General features: G+C 47.7%; 1 protein-coding gene across 3 annotated transcripts in view; it reads left to right on the top strand.

Annotated features, from left to right (window-relative positions):
• Zfp512 (zinc finger protein 512) overlaps positions 1-18,837 on the top strand; it is a 31,007-nt gene extending 12,170 nt beyond the window's left edge. The window contains exons 3-14 of one of the 3 annotated variants that reach the window (XM_006239836.5): positions 2,898-3,079; positions 3,797-3,901; positions 4,213-4,296; positions 4,952-5,076; positions 5,773-5,859; positions 7,945-8,043; positions 8,587-8,754; positions 10,142-10,333; positions 10,806-10,907; positions 12,914-12,976; positions 14,209-14,307; positions 17,012-18,837. In XM_006239836.5, coding sequence (XP_006239898.2) covers positions 2,898-3,079; positions 3,797-3,901; positions 4,213-4,296; positions 4,952-5,076; positions 5,773-5,859; positions 7,945-8,043; positions 8,587-8,754; positions 10,142-10,333; positions 10,806-10,907; positions 12,914-12,976; positions 14,209-14,307; positions 17,012-17,299 — 1,594 coding nt within the window. In that variant the 3' untranslated portion in view covers positions 17,300-18,837. Of the gene's footprint in view, positions 1-2,891; positions 3,080-3,796; positions 3,902-4,212; positions 4,297-4,951; positions 5,077-5,772; positions 5,860-7,944; positions 8,044-8,586; positions 8,755-10,141; positions 10,334-10,805; positions 10,908-12,913; positions 12,977-14,208; positions 14,308-17,011 lie in introns of all 3 variants that reach the window. The other 2 variants (XM_006239834.5, XM_039113088.2) reach the window with 2 other exon arrangements.
• Positions 18,838-19,302: the final 465 nt, after the last annotated feature.

Genomic DNA, 19,302 nt, shown 5'->3' with positions numbered 1-19,302 from the left:
TTGACCCCAAGAACAGAGGCTGGGAAAGTCACCAAGGGAAGTGGGTGGTTAGAGAGAAAGAAAGATTGCACAAGAGAGTGGGGAGACCAAAAATGTCTGGATTATATAGGGAAGAACATCTGGGCTGGAAAGTCCTGGGTTGGGAGCAGGGTATGCCAGGTAGGGGCTGAGGGATGCTGGGAGAACCTGGAGGCCAGGTCTGCTTTGGTATGTAAAATACACACTTAGTCCCTGTTTCATGGCCATAACCGAACACATCTGAAACCAAAATTTTAATTTTCTTCCCTCTGAAGAAATATTATTGTAGGAACTTTTCACTGAAGCTAGAATTCTGAATTGACAAATCTTTTCCTTTAAGACTTTTAAAAAGGACTGGAGAGATGGCTCTGTTCATCCAGAGGCCCTGAGTTCAATTCCCAGCAGCCTCATGGTGGCTCACAACCATCTGTAATATAATTCAATGCCCTCTTCTGGTGTGTCTGAAGACAGCAACAGTGTATTCATATACATAAATAAATTTTTTAAAAAAATTTAAAGCAATGTTATGTGGCCGTCTGACTTCTTAGTTACTCTTGGGCATCTGTATGGGTCACTGTTCCCTGTTTTATAAAAATGCTACTTTTCTGAAGCTAGGCTCTAGTTTTGTTTTTGTTTTAAGACTTTTGACTTTAATTGTTTCATTAAGGTGCATATAACTATGCATACAGTTAAGCTTCTTGACTCTTTTCAGTTATGTCTGTCACCAAATTTTGGGTTTTTTTATTTTAAACCAATTTTAATTTTTCCAAATGTGTTTTTGTGTGGCTGTGTGGCGTCTATGTGTATACATGTGTGTATATGTGTGTGTGGGCCATAGTCTGGTGTGGTGTCTTCCTGGATCGCCATCTTATTTGTTGTTGTAACTGTTCAGGAGGGCTGCCGGAGAGGTGACTTAGCACTTTAGGGCACTTGTTGCTTTTGGCAGAGGACCTGGCTTCTAGTCCTAGCACCACATGGCGGCTGACAGCTGTGTGTAACTCAAGTTGTAGCTCTGAAGCCCTCCTCTGACCATGCAGGTACTGTGCATTCATTGCTGCATGTCTGTGATCGCAGGCAAAGCATGCAGACGCAAACTAAAGTCTAGAAAGTTTGCTGGCATTTTCATTTATTTTAGTGGGGTGGTGCCAGTTACTAACTTGTGAGGATGTCAGAGCACAACCTTCAGGAGTCAGGCCTTTCCTTTTTCTATGTGGATACTGGGGATCAGACTCAGGTAATTGGGCCACACTATGAGAACTGCTGGGTACTGAGTGACTTACAAGAATGTGCAATAGTTTGTATTTTCTTAGTAATTTTTCTTTCTTTTTTTTTTTTGTTTTGTTTTTGTTTGCTTGCTTGCTTTGTTTTCCAGAGAGGGTTCCTCTGTGTAGCCCTGGCTGGCCTGGAACTGACTCTGTAGACCAGTCTGGCCTCAAACTCAGAGATCCACCTGGCTCTGCTCTCCAAGTGCTGGGATTAAAGATGTGCACCACCACTTCCTGGCTCAGTAATTTTTCTCACCAAATGGTGTGATTTAGAAATCTGAGGGGGGATAGGGGAAGGATTGTAGGAGAGGGTTACCAGGAAGAGGGCGGCGAGCAGAACATAAAGTGAATAAATAAAAAAGGAAAATAAATAAACAAACATCTGAATCTAGCTGCTAGGGGGATGGTTTTGCACACTGTGTATTCAGATGCTGATTTCTGTGCCCAGAGATATGATTGCATCTCCAGTCTCAATGTTGTATAAAAATTGTTTTCTACCACCTCTGATTGCTGAGTAAAGTGCTGATCAGCCAATAGCTGGGCAGGACTTCCAGTCCCAGTTTGGGAGGTCCCTGGGAGATTAAAGAGAGAAAGAGAAGACACACACACACACATGCGCGCGCGCACAGAGAGGAGATGTGTGGAGGGACCAGGAGGCGTTGCCATGAGGACACATAAGCGAGTCTGAGCAAGATTCAGACTCAGATTCAGATTGCAGTAAAGGATCATATGGCTGGGAAGTAGCCAAGCTAGCATAGTAGGATTAGAATAGACGAGTATCTGCCCAGTTATAGGGCTCACAGCTTGTTAATTTATTAGGTCTCCGTGTCGTTTATTCAGGAGCTAAAATGGGCTAGAGCAGGTACAGAAACACCCTGTCGTTATTTGAGAGCAAAGGGGGTGAAGAAACCCCCCAGACTTACTTTTAGATTTAATTATTTCCCAGGATTCTCTGGCCACTTCACTAAGACAAGATTGCATTGTTCCTATGAAAGTTAGGGGTTGTGTTGCCTAAGTAGGGCAGGGCTCCTTATCAGTGTTGAGAAGGGAAACTGGAGGAGGGGGAGAGGGAGGAGGAGGGGGAAGAAGAAGAAGAGGAGGAGGAGGAGGAGGAGGAGGAGGAGGAGGAGGAGGAGGAGGAAGAGGAGGAGGGTCAGACCAGAATCCACAGACTGTGCTTTTCCTTTGTGCTGGAAACCTCTTGACTGGTCCTTCTATCAGAGACAGGGCAGATGGGACACGTGGTTACCTTCCAAGGAGCCTGTCTATCACACTGCTTACTCTTTCTGAGTAGTCTGGGAAGGCCTGGGCTGCAGTGGGACCAGTTGTGTAGCCTGCTTACTCTGACTGCCCTGGGTGTAAGAAGAATTCTGTATGCTGTGCCGAATTGACTTGTAATTGTCAGGATGTTTTAACCCATGTTCTGGTTTTTGTGTATGTGGTTTCTTTCTTTCTTTTTTTAATTTTGCTTTTTGTAAACAAGACAAAAGCCAGTCTTCATAGTTTTGCACAAGTTATTAACTTGGTTGTGTTTTTACAATGTAAGAAAAGTTAATGGGAAATCTCTCCAGCTTCTCCTCTGTGGTACATGTCTTTGTGCTGTGTCAGTAACAGGACCCAGTGCTCCATAAAGGATAACAGCTTCCAGTACACGATCCCTCATGAAGACTCCTTGAGTGGCTCGTCGTCCGCCTCCTCATGTGAGCCAGTGGGTGACTTCCCAGCGACCTTCCGAAAGTCAACCTACTGGATGAAGATGAGAAGGCTCAGACCTGCCGCCACTTCACAGGTTGAAGGTATCCATGTCAGATTCTCAGTTCTGAGACAGGGGAGTGTGTCTAGTGCGCATGATGCTTTGGTATGGTGTGTTTGTTTATAGTTGCGATTAGATGAGATTTTGTTTGACACGGGCTTTTCACCATGTGGCTCAGGCTGGCTTCAAACTCAGTGTCTGGTTCAAGCTAGCATCAAATGTGTCATGATCCTGCATTGGCCTCCAGAGTGTGGGACTTATACTATGACCAACTCGATGGAGCAGATGTTAAGGAGTCAGGCTGCCATACAGTGTTATCTTCATGACTCCCCTTTGTCAGTTCTGCCAGTCCTACATAGAAACAACCTTCTCCATGGGATCTGACCTTCTTTGTCTTACTCTTATGTTTTCCTTTGTGAGCATGTGAGGGCTGGGTAATGGGGCTATTGTGGCAATGTATGTATGCTAGAGGGTCCCAGCAGTGAGTGATTCATAGCTGTCTTTGCTCAGTTCTGCTTCTGTAGACCCAAGTCATAGTCAAGAGACGTGTTTAAGCATAAGGAAGATCTGATGATTTCTGAGGGAAGACAATCTACAAGGCGGAGGGAGACCCCGTGGGTTCAAAAACATTGACACTAAGTTTCTCTAAGCTGTTCGGCGAGGGTGCATTTCGTGGTGATCTGTGCCTTGTGGTATTGTGATGAGTTTTTGAACCAAGCCCAAGTGGTCGCTTACAGACTGTTCTGTTGTTGTGTGTCAGGCGCAGGTGAAAAGGAAAAGGAGAAGGCCAAAGGAAAGAGGAAAGTCAAACCGGAAGAAGATGAAGACTATCGGGAGCTTCCTCAAAAGAAGCACAAGCTGTACGGTAGGGTCCATTACCCTGTCCTTCGGTGGTGGGGGGGACACCGATGTTTGTCCTTCGGGGGAGGCCAAGCTTCACCCGTTAAGGCTGCAGGGAGAAAACCTTTACGTTGGAGGCTTGATTGGCTTTGGGGTCCCTAGAATTGTAATGAGGGAATGACCTTCACCTGCCTTCTTGTACCCTTTCACTCAGTCCTGTGTGAAAGGAAAGTCAGGAAGTTGAGGGAGTGGGGCCAGTGTGCTGAAGAGAAGGGGAAGGAGATTTGTGAAGCTGATGGGTCAGACTTCAGGTTTCTAAGTCTCCATCTCATACAGGGAGGAAGCAGAGGCCCAAAGCTCAGCCTCACCCCAAACCCCAGGCTCGCCGGGTTCGGAAGGAGCCGCCGGTCTATGCAGCAGGTACTCATCTCTGATATCTGTGTTACTTCTGTAAGGGATGATGGACCGGATGAGGCTGTCACCTGTTTCTTCCCCTTCCTCCCTCCCTCTCTGTGAAGCCAGCACGTTTTCATTCCTGATGGACGGGCATCAAGCCTCACCCGTTGTGCATGGACGCAGCAGCTGCTGTTGGTTTGGAGGTCACATAGATTTAAGTGTCAGCACTGTACACCTTTGAGCTGTCTAGGTCTGTTCCTTCACAACCCTTGGTTTCCTTATATGTAGACAGGAAGTGTTACCACGATGACATTCAAAAAGACACAAAAACATTTAGCATGGTCTCAGGCACGTAGAAAAAAATCTGACAGCAATTTTACGTATCTCAGTATCTTTTTCTGACATCATGGTCTGGAAAGTTGTCCCCAGTTCTGACTCACTCCCCTGGGCTTTGGAGTGAGCTGCAGGTGGTTTTTTTCCCATGGGGAAATGGGCAGAAGTTTCTGAAACTCTACAGTGAATGGAAACAAGTTATGTTTGGAAGTCATGTACTGCAAGAGTGTATTCATTGTTATCTACCAAGACAAACCACTTACAATACTTTCCCACAACTGTAGACTTAAGCCTTTTGTTTCTGGAGAATGCTGCAGATTACAGTATCCTATTCTTTCTGTTGTAGGCAGTATGGAGGAAAAGTGGTACTTAGAGATCATGGATAAAGGCAGTGTTTCCTGTCCTACCTGCCAGGCAGTGGGGAGGAAGACTATAGAGGGTTTAAAGAAACACATGGAAAACTGCAAACAGGTTAGCTATTTTGTGGCATTTCATGACTGTTAGGATTTTTTTTTTCACTTAAATGATAGACTTCTGGTACTGTGTGCAATCTATTAGAGCTAATTAGGGGTAGCATTGTGCATTAGAGAAAACAGGCTTTGCATGTACAGGCTTGGGTTTGCATGTTTATTTAATTTTACTACTAGTGGCATTTTTAATGTGTGGGGGTAGAGTGCAGAAAAAGTGACAACTGCTTTAATGTGTTCATTATTTTATATCACTGTGAGCAGATACCTGACCCAAAGAGCTAAAAGGAGGGGTTGGCTTTGCGTCAGGGTTTGGGAGGGTAGAAGCCTGTCCAGAACCATACTGGCTTCAGTGACTCATCTGTAGTACCAAGCACTTGGGGCAGAGCTTCTCAAAGGGCAGTTGAATCGGGACTCGGGACAGGAGGGAAGCAGGGTCATAACCTACAGAGGGTGCTCCTAAGTGAACCTCCTCCACCAGTCAGACCCCCGCCTCCACTTCCTAAGGGTTCCACAGTCTCCCTAAATAGTAACACTAGCCAGGGACCCCGTGTTGTTCCACGCATGGGCCTGTGGCAACATCAGATCCAAGCCATAACACAGTGAGAAAGTAGTGGCCCAGCCTGGCCCAGCTGATGGCATTTAGTGACTTTCTCCTTTGAACATTCAGGCACTGAGCACTGACTCTTTTTCCTTTCAGGAAATGTTTACCTGCCATCATTGTGGGAAACAACTTCATTCACTGGCAGGAATGAAGTATCACGTCATGGCCAATCATAATAGTTTGGTAAGAGTTTCCTGTCTTTGTGAGCCTATGTGATAGTTATATACACACATACACATACATACATACATACATACATACATACATACATATGTACATGCAAACACAAATACATATTTATTTAAAAGAAAAGTTTTTAAATTAATTTTTAAAAATACAAGGGATGTGGGGAAAGATGAATCTTTATCCACTGGTGGTGGGACTGAATTGGTAGAGCCACCACGTAAGTCAGTATAGAGATTCCCTCAAAGCCAAAAGTAGAACCAGTATGACCCAGTTACATCATTCCTGTGCAGATAGCTAAAACTATAAGATACCATATTGGAATACGTGCACACCCGGGTTTATTGCTGTATAATCCATGAACCCAGAAATGATGGAAAAATCCCTCCCTCTCCCTCTCTCCTCCTCCCTCTGCCCCCTTTCCCACCCACCCACTTCCTTCCAGGCTTGCTTGAAATTCACAAATCCTGGCTGGCAGTGAATTTGCAGCAGTCCTCTGCCTCAGCTTCCTTATACGCATGAACATTTAATCACTGTTTGTTTTGTTTGTTTTATTTTGAGATCAAATAAACAAACTCCCTGTGTAGCTGAGGCTGACCTTGAACTCCTAGTCCTGCTGTGTCTACCTCTCAAGGACTGGGATTATAGAAGTAAGGCACCGTACCTACCTAGCTGCACATGAGGATTTCAGATGTTCAGTTAATATGTGAGAAGGTCCAGTTCTTTGATCATCAGGGAAAGGAATATTAAAACTATGGCAAGGGGAAAAGCAAATCTTAAACGGTTTCACAGTCCACAGTCCTGTATAGTTCCAGCTCTTAGAAAGCTGAGACAGGAGGATTGCTAGTACAAGGCCGTGGCCATCTGACTACATAGCACAACCTTGTCTGAAATGATGATTTTTTTTTCTTTTTTTTTGCTCAGAATGCTAGGAATGGGGACAACAGGCTAGAACCCTAAAGGCTTGTGAGCGGTTATCCAGGGAAGGAAATATGCCCACAAGCCACAATTGCACATACAATCCAGAGACAGTAGGAGGAGGATGTGGGAACAGCAACAATAGCGCTGTGTCAGCTCAGTGAAAACAGCTAAGACTCTAGCAGATTAGAGGGTGGTGCATGCAAAAGACAGAAAGCGAGTGTGATTGGGATACATTGTATGAAATCTCCAAATAATCAATAAAAAATTAGGTTGGAAGAAAAGTACTAAATCTTTAAAAAAGAAAGAAATATCCTGGGCCTGGTTTGTCCATATCTGCAGTGCCACCTCCATCTCGGTAGCTTTGTGTCAAGAGAGACTAGAAATTTCACAGAAGGCTTGAAGGGCTGAGGGGAGGGAGCTCTGGAACCTGGGGAGGATGGAATATCTGCGCGAAGGCTGGGATATAGGAGATCTAAGGCCCGGCTCCAACTATGGGGAAGTCCTCCTAGGTGCTGTAGCCCGAGACATAGCAAGAGGAGCTGGTCTCTTCTTTGGGTAGGAATTCTCAGGGGTGGGTAGAGAGAGCACCCTGCCCCTGGAGTCTTCTCTGCGGTAGAGAAGCATCTCGGGGATTCTAGGCTGGACGGTGAGCTCCTGCCGCTGCATTCAGAGCATTTGCTGCTGCCCAAAGACGCATGCCCACACCTGGCCCTCCTTCACGCCGCTCGGAAGCCCAGGTCCAACAAGCCTCATAGCCAGGACAGTAGTCCATCCTAAAATACTTTTCCAGTTCACGTGACTGGTCCTTGCTGTAGATCATGGAGATGCAGGGACAAGGAGCCAGTAAACCACTATCTTTCTCATCTTGGCTGGTGCTATGTGTTTGGGTGTTGTTTACTTGGTACAGATAGTTCAGTGGAGATGCCGGACTTCATAGGAGCCTGCGTAAGACTCTCCATTGCTGGACTAACACAGGATGAAATTTTTGAGTTGGACCGTTTGTGTGTTTAGGTTATCCTGTACTGAAGGGTAAAGATCAGACCTGGAGTTTCCATTTTATTTATCTCATGCCATCCAGAGAATGGAACCAGAACTGGGACTCGGCAACATCGGTATGGCTCATAGATTCTGTTCGTGAACCGTGTTTGCTTCTCTTGTTTCCAGCCAATCTTGAAGGCAGGGGATGAGGTGGATGAACCAAGCGAGCGGGAGCGGCTGCGAACAGTTCTCAAGAGAATGGGGAAGCTCAGGTGCATGCGTGAGGTAAGAGCCAAGGTGGCCGACTCCGCCCCGAGTCTCAGGTCTGTCTTCTTGGTCTTCCTCCACTTCCCCTTCAGGTTCCTTGCTCCTCTGCCCCTGGTGGCATAGGGTTGGCACCCACTTCCCCAGATCTCTTGCAGTCATTAGTAGTTCTTTATTTTTCTCCTCTCCACAAGTATATCCCCGCATCCTCCTTTCTCGAAGGGGCTTCGTTACCAGCCTTTAGTGAGATGAAGGTGACGCTATGAGCTCATTCCACGAGGAGCGCGATGTTGCTGGCTAGTGATACTGGGGTGGGACTGGGTCACAGTTCAGCAGGGAGGTTCTGACCTGGTGTGCGTGTGTGGTTATGCTTGCTTAGTGATCCTGAACTGGCTGACCATCTGGCTCATAGGCAGGATTGCCAAGGAGAAGGAGGATTGTGCCAGGGAAATGCTGGTGAGCGTCGTCTCACCGTCTTTGTGGTCATGGTGCGTGGTGGTTTCTGACAACCTTAGAGATCATGTGACACATGCGGTCTAACATGGGCTTCCTTCCTGTGTTCAGAGCTGCTCTAGTACCTTCACCAGCATCATGGGATATCTGTACCATGTTAGAAAATGCGGCAAAGAGGCTTCCGAGCTGGAGAAACTGACCCTGAAATGTCACCACTGTGGGAAACCATACAAGTCAAAGGCTGGGCTCGCGTACCACATGAGGTCAGAGCATGGACCTGTGAGTATTGATTCTTCTCTAGCCATTCAGGATTCGTGCTGTGCCTGTCTCTCCCACCCGTGTCCAATGTGTGTCCCCAGTGCAGCTCACAAGGAAGTGTTTCCTTGGACTCATGGGTTCAGAGGGTTGAATTCATCATGGCAGGGCATCTGAGAGCTCACATCTTAATCTACCAGTAGAAGGTGAGGGTAGAGGGGACCGCTAACTGTTCGAATGGCAAGAGTCTTTTGAAACTTCAAAGCTCGTTCTCCAGTGGTACACCTCCTCTAACAAGCCCACACCTCCTAATCCTTACCAAATAATTCCATCAACTGGGCACCAAGTAGTCAAACATCAGAGCATGAGGGCCATTCTCATTCAGACCACTACAACATGGATGTGTTTTCCTGTGTGTGAACACACATGTATTTGCAGGTACACACACATGTAAGTGCACATGTGTATAAAGTGTGATGTTGACCTCTGGTGTCTTCCTTGATCATGTATAGAGGAAGGATGTCTTGCTGAATGAAGCCAGAGCTCACCAGTTCTAGGTAGTCTCCCTAGGCAGCACAACTTTGTCTCTGCCTCCTAAGTGCTGGGATTCCTGGTGACCTGCTGTGCTCATCAGCTTTTGTGTGAGTCCTAGACATACCAACTCCAGTGTTATGATAGGTTTTTGATCCATAGACCATCCCCACAATCCCTAAGTAGTTAGTACCTTTACTTTACATGCATGAATATTTTTCCTGCATGTATGTATGTGGACCGGGTTGAGTGCTTAGTGCCCATAGAAGTCAGAAGAAGGTGTCATGTCTCAAGGAACTGGAGTTCTGGATAGTTTGAGCTACTATGGGGGTGTTGGGAATCAAATCCAGGTTTTCTGCAAGAGAAGGTGTGTGTGTCTATATGTGTGTGTGTTTGTATTTATGTGTATTTGAAGGACAGAAGACAACTTCTAGTGTCATTTCTCAGTAGCTGCCCTCCATTCTCATTGAGACAGGGTCTTATTGGCCTAGGGTTTGCCGTTTTGCTAGGCTCTCTAGCCAGCCAGAAAGCCTTGGAGATCTGGTGTCTCGGCTGCTCTGGTGATGTGATTACAAGGATGCACCATCATACCTGTCTTTTTAGTGTGGGTTTGGGAGAGCCATCTTCTCCTGCTGCCTTACCCTCGTGTGTGTTTGGGGCTATGTGTTTGTGTGTTAACATGTATGTTAAAGTGTGCATACACACCTGTGCGCATGCATCCTTTGTAGGCTAGACTGGCTGGCCTGGGAACACTGAGGCTCTCTGACTCTACTCCCCTGTTCTAGCATCACAGGCTTCATCCTGCAAAGAAGGGCATCGTGTTTAATCACTGGCTGTGACTGAAGCCACTTAGCCATGTTTTCATATCTCCCACCTGTAGGTCTTCTTCCCAGAGTCAGGACAGCCAGACTGTTTAAAGGAGATGAGTTTGGAGACAAAGGGTGGAGGCCGAGTTCAGCGGCGTTCGGCCAAGATAGCTGTGTACCATCTTCAGGAGCTGGCCTCCGTTGAACTAACGAAGGAATGGCCGAAGAGGAAGGTGCTCCAGGACCTGGTCCCCGATGACCGTAAGGTAAGGTCATGTGTCACTGATAGTATTTTGTAGGCTGTTTCCCAGGATGGATTTGTGTGGCACTCGCCTTTGGCAGCTCACAGCAGCCTGTAACTCCAGCTCCAGGGCATCTAAAGCCCTGCTCTGTCTCTGTGGGTGCCTCTGCTCACACTCACAAACCCACACACAGGCGCACAGATGTATATGATACAAGACATCACAACCCCCAACACACACACACACACACACACACACACACACACACACACACACACACAAGATAGGGTTTCTCTGTGTAGCCCTGGCTGTCCTGGAACTCACTCTGTAGACCAAGCTGGCCTTGAACTCACAGCGATCTTCCTGCCTCTGAGTCCTGGGATTAAAGGCAGTGCCACCACAGCCTCCTGTCCCACCCCTTCAACGTGTGATGAAGCTTTGAGCATGTTCTGGTCGGGAGTTGCATTCCTGCAATCCAGTGTATCTTGTATTCTAGTTAAAATATACTCGCCCTGGGTTACCTACCTTCAGCCAGGAGGTCCTGCACAAGTGGAAGACAGATATCAAGAAGTATCATCGCATCCAGTGTCCTAACCAGGTGATTCCCCCCTGTCCTCTCAGCAAAGGCCTCTAAGAATCTGCTGCATGGCCCTCCGTCTATCTCTCCGTCTCTCTGCAGGATAGCTGAATTGCCAGTACGGAATGTATATGTATGTGGCTAACTTGAGACACAAAGCTAAAAGACTCAGTTCTTTTAAGGTCTCATTGCACAATTTATACAGCTTCCTTCCATACAGTCCTGTTAGTCAAAGACATCACAGATATATTAGTTATATTTCTGTGGTTGTGATCTCATGACTAGGAACAACTTACAGAGAGAAGAGTTTGTTTGGGCTTACAGTTCTAACAGGACCAGAGTCCATCACGATGGCTGTCTTAATTAGGGTTTTACTGCTGTGAGCAGACACCATGATGAAGGCAACTCTTATAAGGACAGCATTTAAGTGGGGCTGGCTTACAGGTTCAGAGGTTCAGTCCATTCTCATGGAGGTGGAAGCATGGCAGCATCCAGGCAGGCTGGTGCTAGAGAAGGAGCTGAGTTCTACACCTTGATCTGACTGCGGCCAAGAGAACTGACTCTTCCACACTGGGCAGAAGTTCAAAGCCCACCCCACAGGGACACACTTCTTCCAACAAAGCCACACCTCCTGAGAGTGCCACTCACGGGGCCAAGCCTATTCAAACCAACACAGTGAGGGAAGGAAAGCAGCAGGTGGTGGACATGATGTCCTTCCTCCAGTAAGACTCCACTTCCCAGAGGGTCTGCCACCTCCAAACAGTGCTACCAGGTGGGGACCAAGTGTTCCCACAGGAAATCTGGAGGTTGGAATAGGAATGGCCCTGGAGGGGTTGGGGATTTAGCTCAGTGGTAGAGCACTTGCCTAACAAGCGCAAGGCCCTGGGTTCGATCCCCAGCTCTGAAAAAAAAAAAAAAAAAAAAAAAAAAGGAATGGCCCTGTAGGCTCATGTGTTAGAATGCTTAGTTCCTAGTTAGCAGAACTGTTCGGGAAGGACTAGGAAGGAGGCTTTGTTGGAGGACGTGTGTCTGGCAGGCTTGGAGGTTTCAGAAGCCCATACCATTCCCAGTGAGCCCCAGCTCTGCTTCCGACTTGTGGATAGTGTAAACTCTCAGCTTCTGCTCCAACACCATGCCTGCCATCCACCAGCCTTCCCTCCATGACGGTCACGAACTCACCATAGTCTGAAACTATAAGCCGTCCCTCATTAAATGCTTTCTTTTACAAGATGCCTCAGCCAGTGAGTAAGACAGAAATCTATAGGGCATATTTCCTACTTAGACCATCACAGGAGGGCTAACCCAGACACACTGAGTGAGAATGGACTCCACTTCTCCATGATAGAGTGACAGAGATTTCAATTAGCTTCAAAATTGGCACCAGAGCTGATAGTGTAGTCCTTTTAGAAGAAGTAAATACAAATGCAGTTGGTATATTTCCACCAAGTTAAACAGAGTTAAAAATAGCTCTGAGGGGCTGGAGAGATGGCTCAGAGGTTAAGAGCACTGACTCCTTGCTCTTCCAGAGTCCTGAGTTCAATTCCCAGCAACCACATGGTGGCTCACAACCATCCGTAATGGAACCTGATGTCCTCTTCTGGTGTCTGAGGACAGCTACAGTGTGCTCATGTACTATATACTTATATAATATAATACACACACACACACACACACACACACACACACACACACACACACACACACACACACGTATACATATACAGTCTCAGACTGTGTGTTCTGTTAAACATCAGTGAGAAGAGCAAGGACAGGAATAGCTTAGACTTCCTGGAGCCATTTTCATCTTCTTTATCATCCTCTCTTTCCTGTTTCCTTCTTGCCTCTGTGCCTTCCATGTGTGGGTGGTTGTTGTTGTTGGGTTTTTTTGGTTGTTCTGTTTTGTTTGGTATTTGGTTTATGGCACTGGTGATCTTCTACCTCCAAATGTGGGACTGGTCAGTAAATGATTATATTGCTAAGGGAAGGTTCTGTATGGCACAGTACTCACTTTTGCTTCTCTGTTTCAGGGTTGTGAGGCTGTCTACAGTAGTGTATCTGGCCTTAAAGCGCACCTGGGCTCTTGTACATTGGTTTGTAACATTTTCTATGTACTCTTAAAGTGTCCTCTTTGGTAGTCTGGCATAGAAGAAGGCTCAGTTTAGGTGGACAACCAGGCATCCTGTTGGCCGTCATCAGAGGCTGTCTTTGGCCTCAGGATCATGCACATTCTTGGTCCTGTTGGGTTGGGCAGCAGGTGCATCTAGGATACAGAAAAGGTCAGCAAAGTCTTGTCACACCTACCTGGAAGGAACTGGAAGGGAAGTCTATGAATTTGGAATCCCAGAGATTCCAGAGATTGCTTCCTTTGCCCTGGTCCTCACACACTGGGCCTACCTTGCCATATTTTGCCATAATCTTCCCTTCCTAAGAAGTCCTCAGATGAACCCATCTGGACTCTACTGGCCTCGGGGGATGGGGACAGGACAGAGCGTCAGGTTGACATACACTCACCTCCCAGAATCTTTTTTTTTTCTTTTTTTCTTTTTTTCGGAGCTGGGGACCGAACCCAGGGCCTTGCGCTTGCTAGGCAAGCGCTCTACCACTGAGCTATGTCCCCAACCCCCAGAATCTTTTTCATGTTAACCCAGGTGCCCCACAGCCCACAAGCCATGAAAAATGCTGCCTCTTTCCAGGACCGTACAGAAGTTTCTTCTCACACAGATGAGCGCTGCTGAAACCTGCACTTCAGCAGGGAGAGGGAATCTCAGTAAGAAGGCACCAAGGGCATTGTAGGTGCCAGGTCTGGGTAGCAGAGCTTAGGACAGTGCCACTAGGATAGTTTCTGAGTCCTTAAGCTAGGTATTACCACAGTGGGAAGGATGTTCCACGGTGTCTCTAATGACCCTGGGGTGTTTGATGGCTTGTGGAGAAGAATCAAGAGTGCCAGAGAACGGGGCTGGGGATTTAGCTCAGTGGTAGAGCGCTTACCTAGGAAGCGCAAGGCCCTGGGTTCGGTCCCCAGCTCCGAAAAAAAGAACCCAAAAAAAAAAAAAAAAAAGAGTGCCAGAGAACGAGGTGAAGGAAGCAGAGACTCGGGATGGAGCAGCAGGAGGGCCGTGGCAGGATGGGCTGCGGTGCTGTGGGTTCCAGTGGTGAGGGTTTGCCTTAGCTGGATTTTGTAAAATACATTGCTGTTTTGGACCATTTCCCATGACTTCTGATTAAGAGACTCCCCGTTCCTTTTCTCACAATCACTGCCCAGGTCCCAGGTATTTTTTCTGAATTTACCTGTGGTTCTCTTTTCTTTCTGTCTTTGAAACAGGGCACCTTCGTGGCTGGAAAGTACAAGTGTCTTTTGTGTCAGAAAGAATTTGTGTCAGAGAGTGGTGTCAAGTATCACATCAACTCCATCCATGCCGAGGTACGCTCCCTACCTTCCGTTGTGCATGTAATCCAGTGTGCCCTATCGTGAAGCTGTCAGAGTTGACCTTCCCCCCTGGCTTTATGTTCTAGGACTGGCAAAGATACTCATGTTGAACTTGCCAGAGTTAAATGCTCTCTGAAATTACATGAATGTAAATGAAATTTTCTGTGAAAAAAATTAGATAAATAAAGCTCACTGGCTGGCGTCTTTGAGCCCCTAGAATTCTCTTAACTATGATTAAATGAAGCATTAGGAAGTTACATGTTTGATCTTGTTTTACAGCATTTTCTTCCGATAAACGTTCAGATGTTTTAATGTTTTCTAATAATTGGGAGTCTATAAATTATCATCAGTTGTGTGTAGTTTTAAAAACGCGCTTACTCTTTCTTGGGAGCTCTCCCTGAGTTCCCAGCTATGCTCTGAGAGCAGCCATGTGGCTGGCTTCTGTTTTCCCGTTCCTCTGGCTGGCAGACTGTGCCTCCTAACAACCACCCCTCCTGAGAACTCCTGGAGCTCCTGCTTGCATTCTACCGACCAACCACCCCGTGGTCTGCTTTCTCCTCCCACCCGAGTTGCAGTGGATGGAAAACACCAGACAGCCTTAATATTTTAAAACCAACCAGATAACACAACTGTTAGGTGAAGCATATCCTGCCCCATTTTCCTTAGCCTCCCCATCTGCCTGCAGAGACTACAATCGGCCCTGAGACCTGCATGTCTGTCCTTCCTATCCGCTCTGCATTCCCAATTCTCTCCAAGTCCTTTTCTCTTCCTCCTGGGACACAGAAATCCCACCTTATCCTTTGCCCAACAATTGGCTACTGCTGTCTTTATTGACCCAATCAAGAAACAATTAGGGAAGTAGATTTTAGTTATCAGCTCCTCTCCCTTCACTCACCATCATCTACATGGCTGTTTTCCTGAATGTATGTCTGTGTCCTGTGGGTGTCTGCTACCCTTGCTAGTCAAAAGAAGGCAGCAGCTCTCCCAGAACTAGAATTACAGAGTCACCCTGTGGATGCTGGATCCTCTGTAAGAGCAGCCAATGCTCCTGACCCCTGAGCATCTCTCACACAAACTGCACCACAGAAGACAAAGAAAAGGGGAACATGGCAAAGTAACCACTTGCAAAATCAGTTCTTTATCCCAGGATTTGGAATATTGCTTTTACTCCATTGATAAATGTAGTGATAAGATAACAGTGTCACCTGCAATCCTGGCACTGCGGAGGTGGAGGCAGAACTTCAGCAGTTGGAGGTCAGAACTGCACACTGAGCTCAAGGCCAGCCCCAGCCCCATCAGGCCCTGTCTGAAAAGGAAGTGAGCAGCAGTGAAACACTTGACATGTTCTGCTATCAGGCCTTCCCGTGTGCTTTCTCTGAAGCCTTACAGTTTGGACTGAGTTTCAAAAGCTCCATAAGCACAGGTGGCCGTGGCTGTCACCTTTCATTGTGTCGTCGTTGGGAGGCTGCACTTCACTCATTTGTTTGTTTCCAGTCTTTTTTCTTTTTTTTTTGGGGGGGGGGGAATTCATCACATACTAATGCACACTTGGGGCCTCACTGATCTGTCCTGTGGTGGTGCTCCTCTACCTATGGTTGTGCTCCTCTGGCCTAGCTGTTTCCTGTGAGTTGCTATTCAGACCTGGGAGACTGATTTGATTACTTAGATTCTGGCTTTTGCTTTTCCAGAAGAATACTTTATAGTAAGTTTCCTCTACCACATAATTTTCTATAATGAGGCTCAAAGAGTGACTTACAGGAAGTCAGAAGGAAGGAAGAATGGCACTCAGGGGGTCTGCTTGGGGATCTGCTCCTGTCTCAAGAGGAGGTGACAGGTGACAGGACAAGTAAACAGTTTGTAACCACAACCTTCCTTCCTTCCTTTCTTTCTTCCTTTTTTTCTTCCTTCCTTCCTTCCTTCCTTCCTTCCTTTCTTTCTTTCTTTCCTCCTTCTTCTCCTCCTCTTCCTCCTCCTCTTCCCCCCTCCCTCCTCCTCCCCTCCCCTCCTCCTCCCCTCCTCCCTCTTCCTCCTCCCTCTCCCTCCTCTCCCTCTCCCACCTCCCTCTCCCTCCTCCTCCCTCCTCTTCTTCCTCCTCCCCCCTCCCCTCCCTCTCCCTCCTCCCCCTCTCTCCATCTTCCCCTCCCTCCCCCCTCCTCCCCCCTCCTCCTCCTTCTGTGTGAAATTGCATGTATGCATGTGTACCACCTTGTGCTGGGGACACCAGGGGTCAGACTCTAGAACTGTAGTTATGGGTGGTTGTCAGATGCCACCATGTGGTTGCTGGGGACAGAAGCTGGGTCCTCTGGAAGAGCACAAAATGCTCTTAGTTGCTGAGCCATCTCCAGCCCAGGTTTGGGTCTTTGAGGCAGGGTGTTGAGCAGCCCAGGCTGTCCTTAGACTAGCTGTATCTTGAAAATGATCCTTCTGCCTCCGGCTCTCAGTGCTGTAAGATTTCAGGCCTGCACTACCACACCTGTGTCCTGATGACATACGGAACTACCCAGAAGCATACGTTGCACAACTACATTTAGGAAAGCTGATGTACACTGCACTCTTCCAGAATGGAGCTCCAGGGTCCGTCCGTCTGCTCCCTCGTTGCTTTGCTGTATACCTAACACTGCCTTCTCTCCATGCTTCCTGCCCCTCATCTTGTCGTTTAGGGGTTTCTGAGCAGTCCCCATGTCTCTCTCCCCTGTAGGATTGGTTTGTTGTGAACCCGACGACCACGAAAAGCTTCGAGAAGCTGATGAAGATAAAGCGGCGGCAGCAGGAGGAGGAGAAGCAGCAGCAGCAGCACGGCAGGCGGCGCTCTCTGCGAAGGCAGCAACAGGCGCGCACGGAGCCTCCAGAGAGCCAGCCAGAGCCAAGGGCAGGGAAGGAGCAGAGCGGGAGTGAGGAGTTGGCGGGACCAGAGCCGGAGCCAGCGCCAGCACAGCCCCAGAAAGCTGAGCTCAGCAAGACCACTCACAAACGAGGGAGGAAATAGGCAGCCGCTGATGGTGCTTGGAGGAGAGTGGATGCGGTGCAGCTGGCGTGGGGACACATGCAGGCGAGGCCTGAGTCGTGGGGCTGGTGAAGATGCTTTCAGCTACTGCTGCTGGGCGGTGGCTCTCAGCTCCTCTGTAAATTTCATGGTCTTCCTGACTCGTTCACTTTCTCCCCTCCCTGCCTTAGGTTCATATTCCCATGGAGTCCTCTTGCTTTTCTGTTGCCCAAAGAGCTCCCCTGGAAAAGCCGCTGCAAGCCCCCTCACCCTGTGCAAGGCTAAGAAAGAAGCCTTCAGCTGGTTTTCTTCGTTCTTTCCTGTCTGGGTTATGAATGTTCTTGGAATCGTCATTGATTTAGTGGCTACCCCATCTTTTAGTTTATAAAACAGTTCCAAACTAATCTTTTTAAAAGCTGTAACAGGTTTTATCCTTCTGTGTTTGTGACATGGGAGGACTAGAATGGAGAACTGCCACTTTTGTTACGATGTGGCCTGAACCCCAGGCACTGGAACCTGACAGAGGCTGCTTGTCTTTAATTAGGTTTTACTGTTGAGAGGAAGGAAATGATTTATCGTGGAAAAGCTAGGCGCTCACTGAGCTTGCTCTGGAGCAGGGACTGCCTGGACCCATAGGCTTGAGATCAGCCTGAGGAGTCTGTGTCCCAAACACTAAGATGGCAGGAGAGGGACAGCCAGTGACAGTGGATGCTGCCCCTCCACAGAAACTCGACTTTGCGTCCTTGGTTTTAAGGACTGAGAAATGACTTAGTCCCTCACTGTGTTGACTTGGTGCTCTGGCCCCTGGCAATGCCACTGAGGCTGCAAAGCAAGGTGTGCTGTCCCTCTCCCGTGCTTACCTCACTCGTTAGGCCACACCCACTTAAGTCGTCCAATGGCATCAGCCCACCTCTGTCTGAATGTTGGAGAATACTGTCCTACTGTTTTGTATATGAAGTTCTGTCAGCTTTATATTGTGAGATTCTGACAGCAGATGTAGATATTCCTCTGGAACGGGAAAGAATGTAGCTCATGCCTGTCTGGTGGCGTTCAGGGGGCTCTTCCCCGTGAGGGCGGATGTCTTGGAACATGGGTTAGCGTAAGTAGCCTCGTTGTCGTGTTTCTGGTTTCTCTTCCTCCTTTTGTGTAAATATTGTTCTTCTATATTCCCACCTATCGTGTGGCACGTGACACTTACAAAGCTAATCTTGATAGGGACAAATGCTACCTTTCCAGACTCTGAAAGGCAGTTTGCCACCCCTCAAGTCTCTGTTCTCTGTGCTCTTCTAAATAGTCTTATCATGTGTACTTTGTGAAGATCACTTTCCAGTAATGGGGCATTAAAACTTGGGCACTGCCAGAAGGGTCATTTCGAAACAAGTCAAGGAAATTATGTGTTTGTGTTGGTCTTCATTCCTGCCTACACCCTTAAAGCCCCTGTAGTAGGTGAGGGTGTGGAGGAGGAGAAATACGAAGCTATGTGAAGTTGTGGTGACAAGGACTTGGAGAATATTTGGCAAATAAAATGACTCACCTAGAAAGTCTGTGGTCTTCTTCGCTGCTGCTCTGCTCTCGGACCCCTTGGTGAAACATGGGACTCAAGAGAAGTGGGGGAGTTCCAGGTCACCTCAGCTTTCTCAGCTCCTGAAACCTGCTAGTCACTGTTCCAGGCTAAAAGGACACATGGGCAGACTCCATGTCCTGCTTGTCCTTCCTGCCCTGCATGTGGCAGATGAGTAGCCAGCCAGTGTGTCTGCTGGAGTCTGCAGCTGCGTGCTATGGAGACCACCTAAGAGGGGGATACAGCTCTGTGATTAGTGGCTGGCTAGCTGTACACGGGCCCGTGTTTGGTCCCTAGCACTGGGGAGAACATGCTCCTCTGCATTCACTCCTCTGCTTCCTGGTGCCAGGATGGAAGCTTTTCTGTCTGCCGCACCCGGCATGTCTGATAGACTATCCTCTCCAAAGGTGTGACTGAATAAATCCTTCTCTGAAGGGAAAAGGCA

Source organism: Rattus norvegicus, chromosome 6, assembly GCF_036323735.1.
Source record: "Rattus norvegicus strain BN/NHsdMcwi chromosome 6, GRCr8, whole genome shotgun sequence".
In the NCBI taxonomy this organism is placed as follows: domain Eukaryota; kingdom Metazoa; phylum Chordata; class Mammalia; order Rodentia; family Muridae; genus Rattus; species Rattus norvegicus.
Note: the sequence above shows the minus strand (reverse complement) of the source record. Positions and strands in the feature narration are given on the sequence as shown.